The following is an 18,610-nucleotide window of genomic DNA, read 5'->3' on the forward strand; positions in this document are numbered from 1 at the left end:
CCATAAATATTAACTAGACGGCATGTAAACTGGACATGCAGACGGTCTTGCTCTGTATTCCAGAAAGCGTTATATAGTGTTATCAGGCACTCAATGCCAAGAACCCATACAGTAACCCATACATTAACAGCAGCTTACCAAACAGACAAATCACATTTCTCCCACTTCCATGCGTTAAACATTCCTTATTTGTTTTTATAGTATATTTAAATAATTTTGTGTGTATATGCACGTGTTCAAAATATACCCAGCCATCGACATAGGAAAGAAATATGATTACCGAATAAAGTGTACCTTTGGCTAAGATAAAACAGTGCTGGCCTTAAAGATTTGTTGTATTATCTTTTAAATTTCAGAAACCAGTCAATTATTCCAAGTTTTATGGTTTTTCTTTTACAGTATAATTAATTTTGTCAAACAAGTGGACATTCCTATTTCAAGGATAAAAGCAATTGCTCAAAGCAAAGGCATAACAATTTGTGCTTACCATCCCTACAAAGTTTTCTTTCCCCTTTCCTTCATGCTATGATTCAATCTATTTCTTCTTAGTTGTTCCTTTCTATAGCTTCAGTAGGAAAGGGCAACCAGATTTAGATTCCTTTGGCTTTTATACTTATAGCATCCCTCCCACAAAAAGGAGGACTACATACTGTACTTTGTCTATCCCATCACAAAGCATTGAGATGAATTATACTAACCTTACTGTATCCCAGGCATCTCCAAGTTCTTTGGAATACTGTTTTTCAAAATGATCCAACACAACTTTGCAAATCTGTTTTGCAAGCTTCCCCTCTGATTTTGCTTTCAGCTATGACGATAAGAAAAAGTTGCTGACACACAGTGATATTATTACAAATTTATTGAACGTCAACATTAGCAAGGTCTTTTTTTTTTTTTTTCAAGACAAGAACACTTTTTTTGGATAATTACTAGTTCTTGAAATGGAAGCAATACCTTACATGTACCAAAACTGTACTACATTACCTACTTATGAAAAAGCAAGGTTTTTCCAAATAATTATTTTCCAAACGTGAAGCAAAGGTTAAAACGGAATCTACTGGGGCTGAGTAAACTGTCAAAAGGAACAAAATTAATTTTAAAAAGTCACTGTAAGGGCTGGGTGGGTGGCTCACCCCTGTAATCCCAGCACCGTGGGAGGGGGAGGCGGGAGGATCACATGAGGTCAGGAGTTAAAAACCAGGTTGGCCAACACGGGAAACCCCATCTCTCCTAAAAATACAAAAATTAGCCAGGAGTGGTGGTGGGCGCCTGTAACCCCAGCTACTCAGGAGGCTGAGGTGGGAGAATCGTTTGAACTCAGGAGGTGGAGGCTGCAATGAGCCGAGATCACGCCACTGTACTCCAGCTAGCTCATGCTTTGCATGGAAGAGGCGACAGGATCATTTCCCAGTTCAAGACCAGAATGGGAAATATATCAAGGACCTGTCTCTACGGAAAGTAAAAAAAAAAAAAAAAAATTAGCCAGGTGTGGTGGCCCGCTCCTGTAGTCCCAGCTACTAGGGAGGCTGAGGCTGGAGGATCGCTTGAGCCCAGGAGTTCAAGGTTGCAGTGAGCGATGATGGAGCAGCTGCATTCCAGCTTGGGTAACAAAGCAAGACCTTGTCTCTAAATGAAACTAAAAAGTCACCGTGGATGCTGACATCAAGAAAACTTGGTGAAAGGCATTTGAGAACTCTGTACTAACTTTGCAACTCTTCATTATTTTTAAGTGAAAAGTTAATTTAGAGGGAAAAAAGTCACTCCAATTCCTCGTGAAACTTCCCTGCAATTGTTTCATTTATGCATCCAAGAAAAGTGTATTCAATGCCTACTATGTAACAGATACTGTTCTAAGCTCCCGGGATACCGCTATGACACAGAAAACAAATCTCAGCCCTCCAAGAACTGGAGGGAGTGGGTACCAGAAGTCTGCGAGCTGGACGGAAGGGACTCAGCATTACTGCACTCAGCATTACTTCAGGGCTTGACAGTAAAGTCAAAGAAACGCTGATCTCCCGAGTGGACGAACAAAGGTGATGTTCCCCCCTCCCAGCACCCTCCCTCACCACCTCGGCCGCGTCCAGAAGCGTCTCATTCAGATAGAGGTACCCAGCCGGGCCCCAGGCCTCACCCGGGTCAGCATTGTCCCGCTGAGAGCTTTCAAACAAGAGGTGTAAGCGAAACGGCATCAAAACGCCTCCACGCAACTGAAAGAACAGTCTGACTTCCGGGATTAGCGGGAACCCGCTTTCATTCTCACGGTGCCTCTTCAAGTTCTCGCGAGATACTGATTTGTCAGCGCTATAGAAATCTCGTCGAAGAGGCTTAGGTCCCGCGGGAAATGTCGCGCGCAGTTACTTCCGGTAGCTGGTAAACGCCGATACTTCCCAGGACGCGGAGGAAGCGGGCCAGGGTCAAAGCGACTTTGGCTACTTGCATTGCTCGGCGTAGCTCTGGGCTTCCAGACCTTAGAAAGTCACACATCCGCGCGCCTGTGGCCCCAGCTTCTGCGGATGCTGAGGTGGGAGGATCGCTTGAGCAGGAGTTTGAGGTTGCAGTGACCCGTGATCGCGCCACTGCACTGCAGCGTGGGCGACAGAGCGAGGCCTTGTCTCAAAAAATAAAGAAATAAAAAGATAGTCGCATTTTGTGCTAAACACTCTGTGTATTGCTGGGGCTCAACAAAAGAATGAGTTTTGGGGTTATGTTGTATGATGACTGCTTTAAAATATTCTCAAAGCGAAGCTAGTTACTGACTTAATCTACCAAATCTAATGACCCTTGTTAGCCTAGACATTCAGTACCCAAGGATAAAAGGGTGGAATGTAATGAAAAAGAAATTAAGTCATGCTTTTCCCCAGACCTGGCCCATGGGGATAATCTCTTCTTTTAATGGGGAGTGTTAAATGATTAAACTGAAGTGTAAAGCGGTTACAACAGTGATTTGGAAACAGTAAATGCCCAAATGTTAGCTGCTATTATTTTCACTATTGCGATCATTGTGATTTTTATCGCGTTGATACCAGATGTGTGAAGACCAAAAGGATCCTCCACTCTAGCCTCCCCAATTCACCTTTACAAGGAGCGAAGTTTAATGGTTCTTCAAGGAAGTTGTTTATTACGCCTATTTTGATAGGAATAGTTTATTTGCTCTTTTGGTGTCATGCTTCAGTAACTATCATTTGTAGCAACAATCAGCAATTAGAAAAAATCAGCTTGATATGGTCCCTGATATTTAATAATCATCATTTTGAGTTGTCCCTTGATGCTCATATCAGTATAGGTACATGCTATAGGTACAAGTCTTATATTCATGTAAAAATATGTCTTTCCCACTAATCTGATTTGAAGCTTAATATATTTATTTAAACAAGTTTCCAAGTCACCTAAAAAAGGCATCTTATTAGAATTTAGATTTGGTACAAAAGACAATGTTATTCAGGAATGAAATGATGCCATCTCTTGGATGCCATCTGTTTAATGTTTGTGGAAAAGTCGGTCTAACCTGTCAGCCTCTATTTTTTATTTTATAAATTTATATTTTATCAATATATTTTATATATTTACATGTTTTATACAATTTATTTTTCTATGCTTATTCCAGAATGTTGCAATTAATTAATACAGTGGTATTGTATTTTGCAGTGTGGACATGTAAAATAATTTGAAAAAGGGAATTTCGCGGCAGTCTTGGCCTGGCTTGCTGGTGTAGCCAGCAAGCTCGGAGGTGCTAACCGCTGCTGTCATGGTTCGTTTGCTAAACTGCATCGTCGCTGTGTCCCAAAACATGGGCATCGGCAAGAATGGGGAACTGCCCTGGCCGTTGAATCAGGAATGAATTCAGGTATTTCCAGAGAACCACCACACCTTCTTCAGTAGAAGGTAAACAGAATCTGGTGATTATGGGTAGGAAGACCTGGTTCTCCATTCCTGAGAAGAATCGACCTTTAAAGGATAGAATTAATTTAGTTCTCAGCAGAGAACTCAAGGAACCTCCTCAAGGAGCTCATTTTCTTGCCAGAAGTCTGGATGATGCCTTAAAACTTACTGAACAACCAGAATTAGCAAATAAAGTAGACATGATTTGGATAGTTGGTGGCAGTTCTGTTTATAAGGAAGCCATGAATCACCCAGGCCATCTTAAACTATTTGTGACAAGGATCATGCAGGACTTTGAAAGTGACACTTTTTTTCAGAAATTGGAGAAATGTAAACTTCTGCCAGAATACCCAGGTGTTCTCTCTGATGTCCAGGAGGAGAAAGGCATTAAGTGCAAATTTGAAGTATATGAGAAGACTGATTAATATGAAGGTGTTTTCTGGTTTAAGTTGTTCCCCCTCCCTCTGAAAAAAGTATGCATTTTTACATTAGAAAAGAGACTTGTTGACTTCAGATCTATGGATAATTATTTCTAAGCAACGTGCTTATTCCCCACTAATCTTGACTATATCAGATACCATTTATGAAACATTCTTGCTATAACTAAGTGTCTCTCCAAGACCCCGACTGAGTCCCCAGCACCTGCTACAGTGAGCTGCCATTCCACACCCATCACATGTGGCACTTGCCAGTCCTTGATACTGTCGGACTTTTCTAATGTTGGTAGTATTTATTAAAGATGAAGATGCACATACCCTTCAACTGAGCAGTTTCACTGGTGGGAAATACCAAAAAGCTTCCTACATGTATATCCAGAGGTTTGTAGACAAATGTTGCAGCCTTGTTTGTAACAGTGAAAAACCGAAAACAACCTGAAGTCCAGTGATGGGAAAATGAATATATTTCTGTCTTAGATTGGGGAACCCAAAGCAGATTCAAAGACTGAAATTTCAGTGAAAGCAGTTTATTTGCTAGGTCATACCAGAAGTCATCAAAGTATGGAGGAATGGAACTGGGAAGGTAAAAATCAGTTCAAAGTCAGTGAGGTTCTCATTGGTAACAAGCTCCATACTGCTGAGATACAGGGAAACGGAGGGGAGAAAGCTGGAGTATTTAATCCCCCCGCTCCTTGGTTGTCAGCTCCCTGTCCTGTGTGTGGGCAGAACGTACGCCAGCTACTCTATAGGGAGTCCCAGGTGTTTGCTGTAAGAAGCTGCTGGAATGTACAGGAACAGTGAATGCCAAGCACTTAAAGCAATTCCATGTTTAAGTATGTAAGCTCTTCGTACTTTTTTTTTTTTTCTTTTTAAGACAGAATTTCACTCTTGTTGCCCAGGCGGAAACCCTGGCTAATGACAACTTCCGCCTTCCCAGGTTCAAGCGATTCTCCTGCCTCAGGCTCTTGGGTGGCTGGGACTACAGGCGCGTGCCACCATGCCAGACTAATTTTGTATTTTTGGTGGGGACATTCCATGTTGGTCAGACTGGTCTTGAACTCGACTTCAGGTGATCCTCCTGCCTCGGCCTCCGGGGTGCTGGGATTACAGGCGTCAGCCACTGCACTTGGCAGATCTTCATTCTTTTAGTAAAATGTATAAAGCCACACATGGTTTATTTGAAATATTTTATAATTTAAAAAAGTACAGAAGCAGGAAAACCAATTCTAAGTTCGAGTGAGGGATGATGTAATTTGAACCAAAGGATTGCATGTAGTAAGAAATTGTGATTTAAAATGTATTTTAAAGTTGGAAGTAGCAGGATATTCTGATGGAGTTTGACTTTGGTTTTGGGCCCACTGAGTTTGAGATGCCTTTGGGAAATAAAAGAAGTAGAGAATTAAAAACCGGCCAGGCATGGTGGCTCATGCCTGTGGTCCCAGCACTTTAGGGGGGCTAAGGCGAGTGGAATACTTGAGATCAGCTTGAGCAACATGGTGGAGGCTCATCTCTACAAAAGATAACAAAAATTGGCTGGGCATTGTGGCGCACGACTGTAGTCCGACTGTAGTCCCGTGTACTCAGAGGGCTGAGATGGAGGGATCAATTGAGCCAGCGAGTTCAAGGCTGCAGTGAGTCGTGATTATGCCACTGCACTCCAGCCTGGGTGACAGAAGAGACCCTGTCTCAAAAAAGAATCTGAAAACAATGGAACCATGCCTTCAGAATTCTAGAAAGTTATTTTCAACTGATAAATCTATATTCAGCCAAATAATCAAGAGTGAAGGTAAAATAATACATGTTTAGACAAGCAAAGACTCAGGGGTTACATGTACCCTTTCTTGGGAAGCTATTGGAGAAAATACTCCAGCAAAATTAAGGAGTACACAAACCAGAGAATGACATGGATCCAGCAAATAGGATCTAACACAGACAATATTCCAGCTATGGAGCTAGCTTTAAAAAGAAACAGTAAAAATATTAATAGGTTAGCTGGGTGGAATGGCCCATGCCTGTAGTCCCAGCTACTCAGGAGGCTAAGCAAAAGGATGGCTTGAACCCAAGCGTTCCAGACCAGCCTGGCCACCACAGTGAGATCCCTTCTCTTAAAAATAATAGGTTATTGCCAGATTGGGGCATTTGGAAAGAAATGCATTGAAGATAAAGCAAAAGTAAAAAAAAAAAAAAAAAAAAAAAAAAAAAAGGCGGGGGGGAAGGTTGGTTAGGCAATCATTAATTCTAGGGCAGGAAGAAGTACAGGATAGGAAGAGCATCATACGCTGTTTTTCTCAACAATGAGCAATATGTACATAGTCAAAATGATGTGGTGACTGCCTAGCCCCTAAATCTGGTAATTACTTTGGGACAATATGAGAGGAAAAGTGAAGATAGTGATGGTGTAAGAGCTAAATCCTCATCTGTCATATCAAGAAATCACTAATGTATAACATAATCAAGAAATGACTAAGTAGTTACGTGAAGAAAAAATAGAACGTTGCTGGAAGAGTTAGAAGTCATTGCTCTGGAGAATTAGGAGGGATGGGGCAGGGGACTGTTAGGATGCATTATAAACTGAAGAGGCTTTTTAAAATTATATGTATGAATATATGCATTCACTTGAAAAACTAAAAAAAAAAAATAATTTTGTAAAACCCATGAAGGTAACTACCAGAAGGAAAAACTAAGAGAATGAAAAGTGCTTGCCTCTGGAAAGAACAAGTGGCAGGACTGCTGTTTTCACTGTAAGACTTTTGGTGCCATTTGATTTTACTTAACCATTTTTCATATATTTCTTTAATAAAAATAATTCTATCTTAAAAGTTATACTCATTCATTAAAAAAAGAATTTTAAGAATGTAGTAAGAATCATATACTTTATTTCTGTTAGAGCAAGGCAATGTGTTACACTTGGAAAAAGGTCATATTAATTTTACCACATATTTTTGGGACTCAGCATCTTTATATTTTCTGATTTTAAATAAGCAATTTTGCTTATGAATTTTGTCTGAATCTCTAATAATCTCCTTATAATGCCTAATTATGCCCTTAGTTTGGGTAGGTTTTTCAAAACTTACCAGTTATTTCATTTTAGATTACCACTCATGTTCACTTATCTATAGGTGTCTTAGTATCATCTTATTTATATTTGAGATAACCATGTCAGATGTTAAAATACTTTCCCCATTTTTCTTATAACCATTTGACTTTAAGTGTGAAGGTATTTAAAATTTTTTGTGTGTCCACTGTAAATTGAGTTTATTGATTCCACTGCTTTCAGGCTTATACATTTTTTCCCAGAGTGAAGCCACTTGTTTCTCCCCTTACCTCTTCATAGTTTGATCTTTCATGTTTAACCTCTTAATCTATCTAGAATCAATAGATGTGTATCATGAGAATGTTAATGGATTTTACTCCCCACCCCCACCCCAAATAGCTACTAAAGAACAAACAATTCTACATTGAGTTTTAGGAATAAAAACTGTTAGCAGCAAACTTGCATTAAACCACTGCAGACGTAAGACATTGAGCTGACACAAATACCATAAGTCACATTAGTTTGTTTTTTTGTGCTTTTCTTAATGTTAGTGTTAAAGAACCAAGAGCAGCTTAGTAAGGACGTACCTCTAGGCAGGAAACAAATTTTTACATACCTAAGCAATTTTACTGTAAGGTCAGTTGATCTAAGAAGTATTTCAGAGTAATTTATGGAATAACTCCTAAACTAGCTATGTTTTATGAATTTTCATATTTATATAAAATGTGTGTCAAAACCCTTCATGTTCATATAGAGGTTTATGTCGTCAAAAAGGACAGGCTTTGTAGTAATACAATATGACATCAAGAGAGCCCTCAGCTCCTTAAAATATATGGCAGAAAAACACAACAGGAAACCTGTGATCAATGCTAGAGAACACAGCATTGTTACAGGCAATCTTAGGCTTAAAGATCAGGTGAGATTCTCATTTTACTAAAATTCTGGGTTCCAATGTGGTCTGTACAAACTCCAGCAGACAATCCACGGTGTCTAGGAAGTAAATATAATGACTTTTATTTTTATTAAGCTTTATGTAGTCTTTTAAAATATCTTTTTTTAGGGAAGTGTATTTAAAATGTACGTAATGCAGTAGAACAAGCATGTTAACTGTTATGGGCTGAAAGTTGTCCCCCCAAATTCATGTTGATGCCTTAACCCCTTAACCTCAGAATGTGACTATATTTGGAGACGGGCCTTTAAAAAGTTAAGTTAAAAGAAGAAAATCGAATACCAAACACACAGAGACACCGGGGGTGGGTGGGCAGTGGAGAAAAAAGGCCATGTGGGGACACAAGACAGTGTCTATCTCTCAGGCAAGGAGGGGGCCTCAGGAGAAAGCAAACCCACCAACTTGCTCTCAGACTACCAGGCCCCAGAACTGAGAAAATAAATTTACGTTGTTTAAGCAACCTGTCTGTGATACTTTGCTATGGCCACCCTAGCGAACTAATACGATAACATAAACATCAATGTATATTAAAAATGTTTTCTGATAGAAGATATAATAAAAATTTGGAAACCACTTATCCAAAGCACTTACCTAGGTTGTAAATGGTTTCCTCATCTGCACACAGAAGGAACTTACAACTTATGCCCTCAATAAGCAAATGAACTTTTTTCCTATTTTCCATTTAATTATAAGCTGATCTCTTTCATTAAAGGAAGTTCATTTCTGGCTTTCTTTTCTTCCCCCCTCCAAAAACAGGTATCTATTATTCTGTTTCTGTAAAGATATAGGATTATTGCTATTTTGATAACCTATGCCATACTTAATTGAAAATTTTAAAATCTTTGAATTTGTTCTTTGGATCAGTTGGAATATATTTCCTGATAAACTACTAAACCATTATTAGCACAATCTCAGTTGCAAAGCATATTCCACTTAGCAAAAAAAATTTACTAAGTAAAGCCAAGGATGATAAAGCTTATAAGCTACAGTTTTAGTCATATAAACAATTTAGTTTGTGAATAGCTTTTGCTACCTAGAAGCATTTGATTGCTTTAGTTGTATTCTATAAGTGAACTGCTCCAGGCTGTTCACAGGTTATACATATTACGGGAATTCTAGTCTTCGTCTGGCATTTATAAAAGCACTTAATTTTAAACTTGCAGAAAACATGGTACTTAAATAATTTTAAATATTATAAATTTGCCTCCCTCAATACAAAAGTAAATCAAACTACATTTCTTTCTAGTGTTGTTTCTATGCATAGTTTTATATTTGAAGTCAGTTACATACAATATCATGTATACTATAAAATATGCATTTTACACATAAAGGCACATGAGAGTATCTTTTAAATAAATAAAAACATATCTGTTGACCAATAGCTTTAACACAAGACAGACATCAAATCCTCTAACATTGTATGGTGAAATGCTATTTGTAGCTGCATTTAAAATCACAACTTTCTTTCCCACATACATAAAAACTTGCAGGGAGAAAAAAGTTTTGTGTGTAAAGTAACAAAAAAATGCATTATTTTAATCTACTCATTTAAACTGTTTTTCAATAATCATATTTAAAAATCTTTACCTATTTTATTACCCAAAGGAAATCATTTAAATCTACCAAATGAAAAGAGAAACAGAATGTTGACATAAATTATTTTATTGTGTGAAAATGTCAAAATTCAGAATTAAGAATAAAAATATAACATATAACAAAATAGGCATTTAATTGTTAAAATACACCTGGATTTACAAAACATATTTTAAAATGTTTTTAAAACGCTTAAGGAATAAAAATTATTTTTTTGAGAGAGCTATATAAAATGTGAATTCTATATATTTAATTTCAAAATCATTTATTTTTATTAAATGAAGTTAGTAGCTACACTATAGTAAACACAGATAGAAAACAAAAAGTTTAAAAACATGTATACTCCCGAGATAAATATTAAAAAGATGGCAAAAGAACGAGTTTAGTTTTAAAATTAAGTAAATGTTACAAAAAGCTGTGCAATTTTCCCTTTAAAATCCTTTTCAAAATTTACATTCTGTCTTTTCTTATTGCTTTTTATCACATTTCAGCCACCTCTCAAATTCAGGTTGTTATGAATTTTAGATCTGAAGTCAAATGCTTTTAACTCACTCAGTGTGCTTGGTAAGTCCGATGTACAAACTCCAAGAATATATACAATGCTGACTGGAGTACAGGTGACCTAATTGTTAAAATTCGGTGAGTTAAAAAATGTGAATAAAATCTCATGTTCTGAAGTAAAATTTTTAAAGTAAATATATTAAACGACAAAAAATGTACTTAATGTTATTATCAGATACTAGTATATGTCTGTTGTGTCAGTACAAGTTACCAAAAGCACCAATCTTAACAAGGTGATGTAAAAATCATTCTGTTTATACTATTTTCACTGGGATATAAAGGTTTGTTTTCAATTAAATGTAACATTATGAATCTGTTATTCAAAATATACATCTAGAAGTCTGTCTAAATGCCAAATACAGAATCTTATGGATGCCATTCTTAAGTGCAAGAGAAGTGCTATCATCTTAAATTAAGAAATTATTTTGGAATTATTTATTTATAAAAGTAATTTTGGGCCAACATTTTTATTCTCGTTACTTTAGTACACAAGCTGTTTCCCAGTTGTGAAACAGAAGTCTTTGGACCTGCAGTAGGTTTTCCAGTCTTTCTGCCTTTAATTTCATAGTTTAATTTCAAGGCATGAAAGAATTAGAATCACCTAAAAGAGTTACTGCAGCTTCTGATGGAACAAGGGAGTATAGGGAGCACCTTGATCTCTGAAAGTGTCTAACCTTTAAAATAGGACTTTATTGAGACTTTTAACAGTATCTCACAGAATATATTTTGATTAATTTCAAAAACATTTAGGTACAAAAAGTATTTCCAGTCTCTCTCACTGAGTACTGTTTTCAAATCATATAATTGGTAGAATAAAGATCTGAGAATCTATTTCAAAAATATATTATTTTTAAATTAGGTCAAATTATGACTTACACTTAAAGAACAATGCTATTACAAAACATACCTCAAGCCATATAAATATATCCTGTTTGTATAGTTCATGTCTGAAAGTAAATCAACTCTATTTTCCAGACACAATTTAAACAAATCATCTATAAAAAAAGGGTGTATAATCAATATCATAGTAATTAAAATTTTTAAAGATTTAAAAAAATATAAAAATAGTTTTAAAATTTTGGTTATAAATTCCTAGAAGTCCCCCTTCTATGTGCATGTATCTTACAAAAAATACTTAATATCTAGAAATACAGGCTATTGAACAAATAGTAAAGAAAGTGCTGAGTTCACTGGCTCTTTTTCTAAAGTTTTCCTTCAGAAGTATCCTCATGAGTGGGGATGTATAAACCAGAGTCAACAGTAAATCTTGCTAATTTGGTCCAAATGCTGATTTTATGTACTGGTCATTGTGCTTCCTTTATTTTTTAACCATGAAGAACACAAATAATTAATTATCAAGTCAGGTCCTTGAGTATTAATCTTCTCACTAAAATCATTATGGTTATCTTGCCCCGGTCATCAATATACAACATGTTTCTTCTTCTGAGAAAGAAGAATGTCCCACTTCACCTTGCTGATATTAAGAGAACTCCTCCATACGTCTTGTTTATGAGATCACATCATGAGCATCACCATTAGGTCGCTGTGGCACAGCCAAGGGAGGCAGCGGCTTCCCATAGAAATCTAAGAAAAGAAAAAAAACCAAATGCACCAAACAGTTATGGAAAATCAAGATTTTTGACACAGTTCATTATTTTTTAGACATTTAGACATTTTAGACATTTCCAAAGAGATAAGCTTACAGAATCTTGGCATGCCTCTCTAAAGCAGACTTCCTTTTCTCTCATGCATTTTAAATCTTAAGAGACGGTACCAACGTTCCATCCTGTTGAGCCAAATTATACTCTATTCCTTTTGCTTTCAATCCACACATGAATTAGTCATATATTACTTATTATAATGGTTAAAACATTCCTTGCTTATGTTTTACTTTCCAATCCAATTTCCATTCCTTACTTCTTACTTTGACTACTGCAATAGCCCCCAAATTTGGATTCTTACCCCAAATATAGCCACTATCAAGTTTGTACTTTACATTGCAACAAAAAATACTTTCCTAAGCACCAAATCTAATAATAGCATTTTCCCTTTTAAAAATAAAAGCATTTCTTGAAAAGTTATAGCAAGTTCAGACATCTTACCATATATATGAAGCCTTCACAATCTGGCCCTAAGCCATAACTCCACTTTCAACACTGTAATTTCATATTTTCTCTTTCTTACCCACTCAATGCACATACACCTAATCTCCTATCACTGGCAACTTCATGTTATTCTCCAACTAAACAATATTCTGTCCTGCCTCTCCACCTTGAAATAGTCTGTTTCTTCTGATTACTGACTCTTCTCGTTCTTTGAATACCTCATTATAATGCCACTTCCCCTAACTGCCCATGCACACAGTACTCCTACTGTGCATAGTACTCTAACTGTACACCACAGAACTCATTGTCATATATTCTACAGTAAGCTGAAGAATTGTCCTCTCTATACAGTAGGATCCTCACAAAGGCAGAATGTACATCTTATTCATCTTGTGATTACCAATGTTTTAACGAACAACAAAATACTTGTATGTTAAATGAGTTCAATAACAGAAAAAATATGTCATATGAAAAATTGATATTTTTTCTTCATATGTATATGTGTGTACATATAAATATACACACTAACATTACCTAGTTTTCTGACAACATAGTGAATATTTACATTGACAATGTATCTGATGTACATGAGTTCACTAACAGTTGTATAATAAAAAAGAAAGAAATCTTCTGTAGTCAATATAAACATCATGATGTAAAGTCAGTAAACTAAACAGATATATGAGAGTTCACTGAAAATACCATTTCACTAATTCTGCTATAGTCTAAGGACAAACTTTTCTGTCTTTAAAAAAAAAAAAAAAAAAAAACAACGAATTTTCACTAACAATTATCAAGAAATATTTCATTATTGACCTAAATAGAATTCTGGGGGAAAAAAGCAAATAGCATATTTATATTTATGTACTTTTTAAATAAAAATATTTAAACTGGTTTGATATAACTTCAAATTATATGGTAATGCTTTTCTAAAGATTAAACTTCTGAGTTTTTTCCTAGTAAGTGAAACCAAGTTCTAGACTAGGTAAATACAGAGCCATCAAAAAACGAATTGGATGTTCTTAACAAACAAGTTTATTCAGCTACAATTATCTATAATTCTTTTGCATTCTAGAAATATTTTACTGAAGAGACCTAGATGATGGTCTGAATCAGAACTTCTCCCTGTTTTATAAGGCAGTTCTCTACTTCTCCTAAACATCCTTCCTCTAGTTTTTGCATCCTAGAATTCTAATGCCATAAACTAGCTAGACTATAGCATGTTAGTTATATTCAAAGAAAATTGTTCCCTTAATTCAACAAAAATGTTAGTAACTTTCTACTTAGTCAAACTTTATTAGGTTTACTGATTCGATCTCTGATTTTATAAACTGTGTTGATCTTCACTTTAATATTCAGCGCTGGTTGTCTTATTAGGAGTAGAGAGAAAAAATGATGTGGCATTATCACTGAGTATATTGAGCATATACAGAAAACTACAGCTTTTTAACACTTAAGTTACAATTGTAAGGTCTCATAGTTAAATTATTTTAAAACCTTTCCTTTTTATAACTCCTTGTATAAATATATCATGGATAATAAACACAAGCTATGATTCTTTTCACCTCTGTATTCTAAGGTAAACACCAAATCAAATGATATAGATGTAAAGCACACTTAAGAATAAAAAATTAAATAAAATGAAAAAAAAGTATAATGAAAAAGGATGGCTGTGGATTTGACAGGCTTCCAAAACTAAAACATAAGTTTGTTGAAGTTATCAGGTTAAAGAAAAGTTAATGTAACATGTACAGATGATATCTGAAAACCAATCCTTTTGCATTACCATTATGACGTGTTTCACCAAGAGGCTCAAGTTTTGGAAGTCTAGTGACTTTAGGGGTTCCCCAGCCAACTAAAGAAAAAGAAAAACATTTTAAAAACACTGTTAAACAAGGCTTCTTTAGGTCTGTTGAGAGGATCCCTCCCTGGAAAGGAAGCATATGTAACATTCAATGTCAATTCAAATATATTGAATGACACTATGGAAAGCCAGAAACCCATTTTAAATGGCTTCTACATTTTAAAATGTAATTATAGGCTGCTAACATCTGCTTTAACTTTTCAATAACTTTTAATACAAAATAAAAGCACCTTCACCACTATCAAAAACAAACTCATGATATCATTCTAACTCTAGGCAGAAACTAAATATTTTCTTAATAAATTGAATACTGGAAATGAGTCGATAAGAGATTCTTAAAATGTTACCAAATAATTTCTAAAGCCTTGCAGCAGGGATATAAGGGCACTATACACATATTTCTCTAGTCATTACATATTTATTGACCACCTATAGTAGGTGAGGTACTAAGCTTAGTGCTGAAAAGTTACTCACAATTATTGTGAAAGTTAAGTCCTAGTGTTTTATATGCATTACTCCATTTAATCCTCGTAACAACTTAGGACATGGGTATGTATATTGAAAATATATTAGAAAAAATTAATACATCTTGGTTTCAAATGTTAAGTTTCAGGATGAAAGGTCCAATTTTTTATTTTTATTTTTTTCTGAGATGGAGTCTCACCCGTGTCACCCAGGCTGGAGTGCAATGGCATGATCTTGGCTCACTGCAACTTCCGCGTCCCAGGTTCAAGTGATTCTCCTGCCCCAGCCTCCTGAGTAGATGGGATTACAGGCACGTGCTACTACGCCCAGCTAATTTTTTTGTGTGTGTGTATCTTTAGTGAAGATGAGGTTTCACCATGTTGGCCAGGCTGATCTCAAACTCTTGACCTGGTGATAAGCCTGCCTTGGCCTTAAAAAGTGCTGGGATTACAGGCATGAGCCACTGCGCCGCGCCAGTCCAATGTTTTAAAAGCTAATGTTAGTCATCCATCATGAAACTTAAATTAACATGTGGGTACTGATATTTCAAACAGAACTTGAACATATTCTAGGAAATATTGGGTATGATTTTCTTACTAGTTTTTACTTATTTTTTTCTTCATAAAACTTTTTTTATTCAAAAAAGCAATGGACATTTTTGTTAGCACATTTTGTCCAAATTAGAGTAAAAGATTCTTCTTCACAAATATACAAGATAACGAATATGCAGAATAAAAATGACAAGATTCCTTTTTTTCTCTATTGTTTAAAGCAATATTTCTAAATTCAGTATCGGTATCAATTCACTCACCAGGAGGAGGGGGTGGGGGTGGTGTTGGACTCTCAGGAGCACAGTCATCTATATTAAGTGGTTCTACCCGGTGGTTCCTTTTCATTCTTAGTTTCTTAGTTTTCTTTCTACCATTAGCTACAAGAATATAAACATGAAACTTCATATCTTTATGAAAAAGTGAACTTTTATAATAGAAAACAAAGAATACAACAAAAATATTGATATTATTAACAAAAAAACATCTTGACTATTCAACTTTGGAAATTGTTACAATAATCAAATGTGTACTGGCATTTACTAAGAATATATTTTTTAAGTGATAACTTATTGAATGAATGAATGGCCAATGAATATGATACAAAGAGCCAAAATTCTACATTTGAATTTCTGAGAGGTTTTTCACAAAAAAAAAGTCATATGAAACAAATATAATTGTCTAATTGCAAGAGTTTCCATGAAATTCATAATAATCTGGGAAAATAAGCTACTCATTACTGTGTCACTCAGTATATTTCATTTTTTTTCAGTGGAATATGTAGAATGATTCTAGGTATAAATAGTCCAAAAATAATCCTTGAAATGTGACATAAAAGGCCCTAAACAAATCTAAACATGTTACTTATTTAAAATAACCCCTACAAGGCTATGCACAGCAGCTCACACCTGTAATCCTAGCACTTTGGGAGGTTGAAGTAGGAGGAATGCGAGAGCCCAGGAGTTAAGAGAATGGTCTGGGCAACATAACTCTATGGAAAAAAATAAAAAGCATAGCTTTGTTTTCACGTGCCTGTAGTCCCAAGTATTCAGGTGGCTAAGGCAGAAGGATCATTTGGGCCCTGGAGTTCGAGGCTACAGTGAGCATGATTGTGACACTGCCATCCAGCTTTGGTGACAGAGTGAGACACTAGACACTATCTCAAAAAAAAAAAAAAAATTAAATAAATAAGTAAATAAACAAATTAAATAACTCCTAAAGAAGGTAGGCCCAATACAATATAAACATGTAACCAAAGTCACATTAGAACTAGTAGAATTGAATGTGTTCTTTCTTAAAAAAATTATTTACATATTGTAACTTAAACACATATAAACACTTTAAGGAAATGTATGTTAATGTATAAATTTTAATAGGGTAAACTAGGATGACACAGTAGTTAACTAAATTTAGAACATCAGTGTTACTGCAATTTTTTTTTTCTCGCTCAGGTTGGAGTGTAGTGGTGCGATCTTGGCTCACTGCAACCTCCACCTCCCAGATTCAAGTGATTCTTGTGTCTCAGGCTCCAGAGTAGATGGGATTGAAGGCGTGTGCCACTACACCCTGCTAATTTTTTTTTTTTTTTTGTAGAGACGGGCTTTTGCCATGTTGCACAGACTGGTTTCAAACTCCTGACCCAGTGATGTGCACTCCTTGGCTTCCCAAAGTGCTGGGATTACAGGTGTAAGCCACCCTGCCCAGCCAATGTAACTGCAATATTTCAAAATTGCCGTGTGTGTGTGTGTGTGTGTGTGCATGCAATGTACTTTCTAAATGGGAATTATCTGTAACATAAAATATATACATTATCTGTGAAGCCTACAAAACAAAAAATACAATCACACTTAGAAACAAATTATTATTCTAAATAAATTAGTGTTGTTTGAAACATTTCACTTCATATAAAAACAAACAGGTCTTTGTACAATTAAAGTGGTAAGCCTAACAACTGGAAGAATAGATCCACAAGATGTGGAAGAATACAACCACCAAACGGTACTTTAGGGCAGGCAGTAGTTCAGGGTCATGGAAAAGCACAGGATGTGGATCAGATGATCCGGACCGGGGTCTCAGCTTACACAGACAGGATATATGATCTTAAGTTACTCAACCTCTTCAAGTCCCTGGTTTCTTCATTTATATAATGGAATACTATACCCCTGAGATTGCTATGTTACATAACAAAATATTATGTTGAATAATATAGCGCATCCAAAGGCATGTTTTAAAGTATAAAATATGTTAGTTATTATTACAGTTATATGATTTACTATCTGAGATCTCCCTGTGCTATATTTTCAAATCATTTGCCAAAATTACTTTGCTCTTTAACAAGCAGTAGAGAACTATTTAAAAACTTAGAGACCACCGTAATAGGTCTACTTCCTTTTCAACTCGGCTGACAGTTATATGGGTATAAATATGACTGCCCTAACTTCCCAATTGATAAAAAGTATAACTTTCAAATCTAATATTTTCATCCAGCAAAATATCCATGTTAGCTAATCTGTATCTCAGGAATTGAAATCTTATTTTCATAAGGCCGGTGACACTATAAAAATGTCTTATAAATAATGAAGCCATATTAATAACTAAAAATGTCAAGGAAGCAACAATCATAGGGCATCTCTCATGTGGCTGACACTGCTAGGAGTAGAGTTATTTTCTAAGTAACCCTAAAAGTCTTAAGAATAAAGACAATGTTTATCTGCATTTTAGAGATGAAGAAACTAAAGAATGTTATATAACTTAACATGTATCTAGTAGATAAGAGAGTCAAGATTCTATCCCAAGTTGTCTGACTCCAAATGCAGGCTATATCCCTACCATACCAAAAATAATGAATGTTCTGTTATATAACATAGCCAGTTAGAAAAAGAAAAGCAATTATGAGTTGAAGATTTTTTTATATTAAAATAAGAGAAAAATGGCTACTTGACAAGACATTTTAAAAATGTTCTACCGATTATGTTTGCAACCTACAGCAACAGCCAGTCAATAAAGGAAATGATGCTGATGTAGCACTTATGAGCCTTAAAAAACAAACAAAAAAACCTTAAGATGTTAAATTTATTCCAAGAATTCTTGAGAGCTATGCTGTATCCCAAATTTATGAAAATAAAATTAAAAATGGAATTTTCTGCTAAAATCCTCATAAGTTACAAAGGACCAC

At 35.5% G+C, this 18,610-nt stretch overlaps 3 protein-coding genes across 13 annotated transcripts in view; 1 reads left to right on the top strand and 2 right to left on the bottom strand.

The window, feature by feature from the left end:
• Positions 1-2,235, bottom strand: part of NSUN3 (NOP2/Sun RNA methyltransferase 3) — a 71,788-nt gene extending 69,553 nt beyond the window's left edge. For all 5 annotated transcript variants that reach the window (XM_077994059.1, XM_028844709.2, XM_015129246.3 and 2 more), the window contains exons 1-2: positions 2,132-2,235; positions 699-808 (exon numbers count right to left, since the gene is read on the bottom strand). In XM_077994059.1, the coding sequence (XP_077850185.1) occupies positions 699-808; positions 2,132-2,143 (122 nt within the window). In that variant the 5' untranslated portion in view covers positions 2,144-2,235. The remainder of the gene's footprint in view (positions 1-698; positions 809-2,131) is intronic.
• A 117-nt stretch (positions 2,236-2,352) lies between these two features.
• On the top strand, positions 2,353-4,637 carry DHFR2 (dihydrofolate reductase 2). Its single transcript, XM_015129271.3, is given in 3 exon segments — positions 2,353-2,521; positions 3,646-3,826; positions 3,828-4,637. Coding segments are annotated over 2 exon segments (558 nt in total). The 5' UTR covers positions 2,353-2,521; positions 3,646-3,745; the 3' UTR covers positions 4,305-4,637.
• A 5,306-nt stretch (positions 4,638-9,943) lies between these two features.
• ARL13B (ADP ribosylation factor like GTPase 13B) overlaps positions 9,944-18,610 on the bottom strand; it is a 71,976-nt gene continuing 63,309 nt past the window's right edge. For 5 of the 7 annotated variants that reach the window (XM_015129242.3, XM_015129235.3, XM_015129222.3 and 2 more), the window contains 3 exons: positions 15,699-15,815; positions 14,345-14,413; positions 9,944-12,037 (listed from right to left, as the gene is read on the bottom strand). In XM_015129242.3, the coding sequence (XP_014984728.1) occupies positions 11,961-12,037; positions 14,345-14,413; positions 15,699-15,815 (263 nt within the window). In that variant the 3' untranslated portion in view covers positions 9,944-11,960. The remainder of the gene's footprint in view (positions 12,038-14,344; positions 14,414-15,698; positions 15,816-18,610) is intronic. The other 2 variants (XM_077994056.1, XM_077994053.1) reach the window with 1 other exon arrangement.

Source organism: Macaca mulatta, chromosome 2, assembly GCF_049350105.2.
Source record: "Macaca mulatta isolate MMU2019108-1 chromosome 2, T2T-MMU8v2.0, whole genome shotgun sequence".
NCBI classification, from domain to species: Eukaryota; Metazoa; Chordata; class Mammalia; order Primates; family Cercopithecidae; genus Macaca; species Macaca mulatta.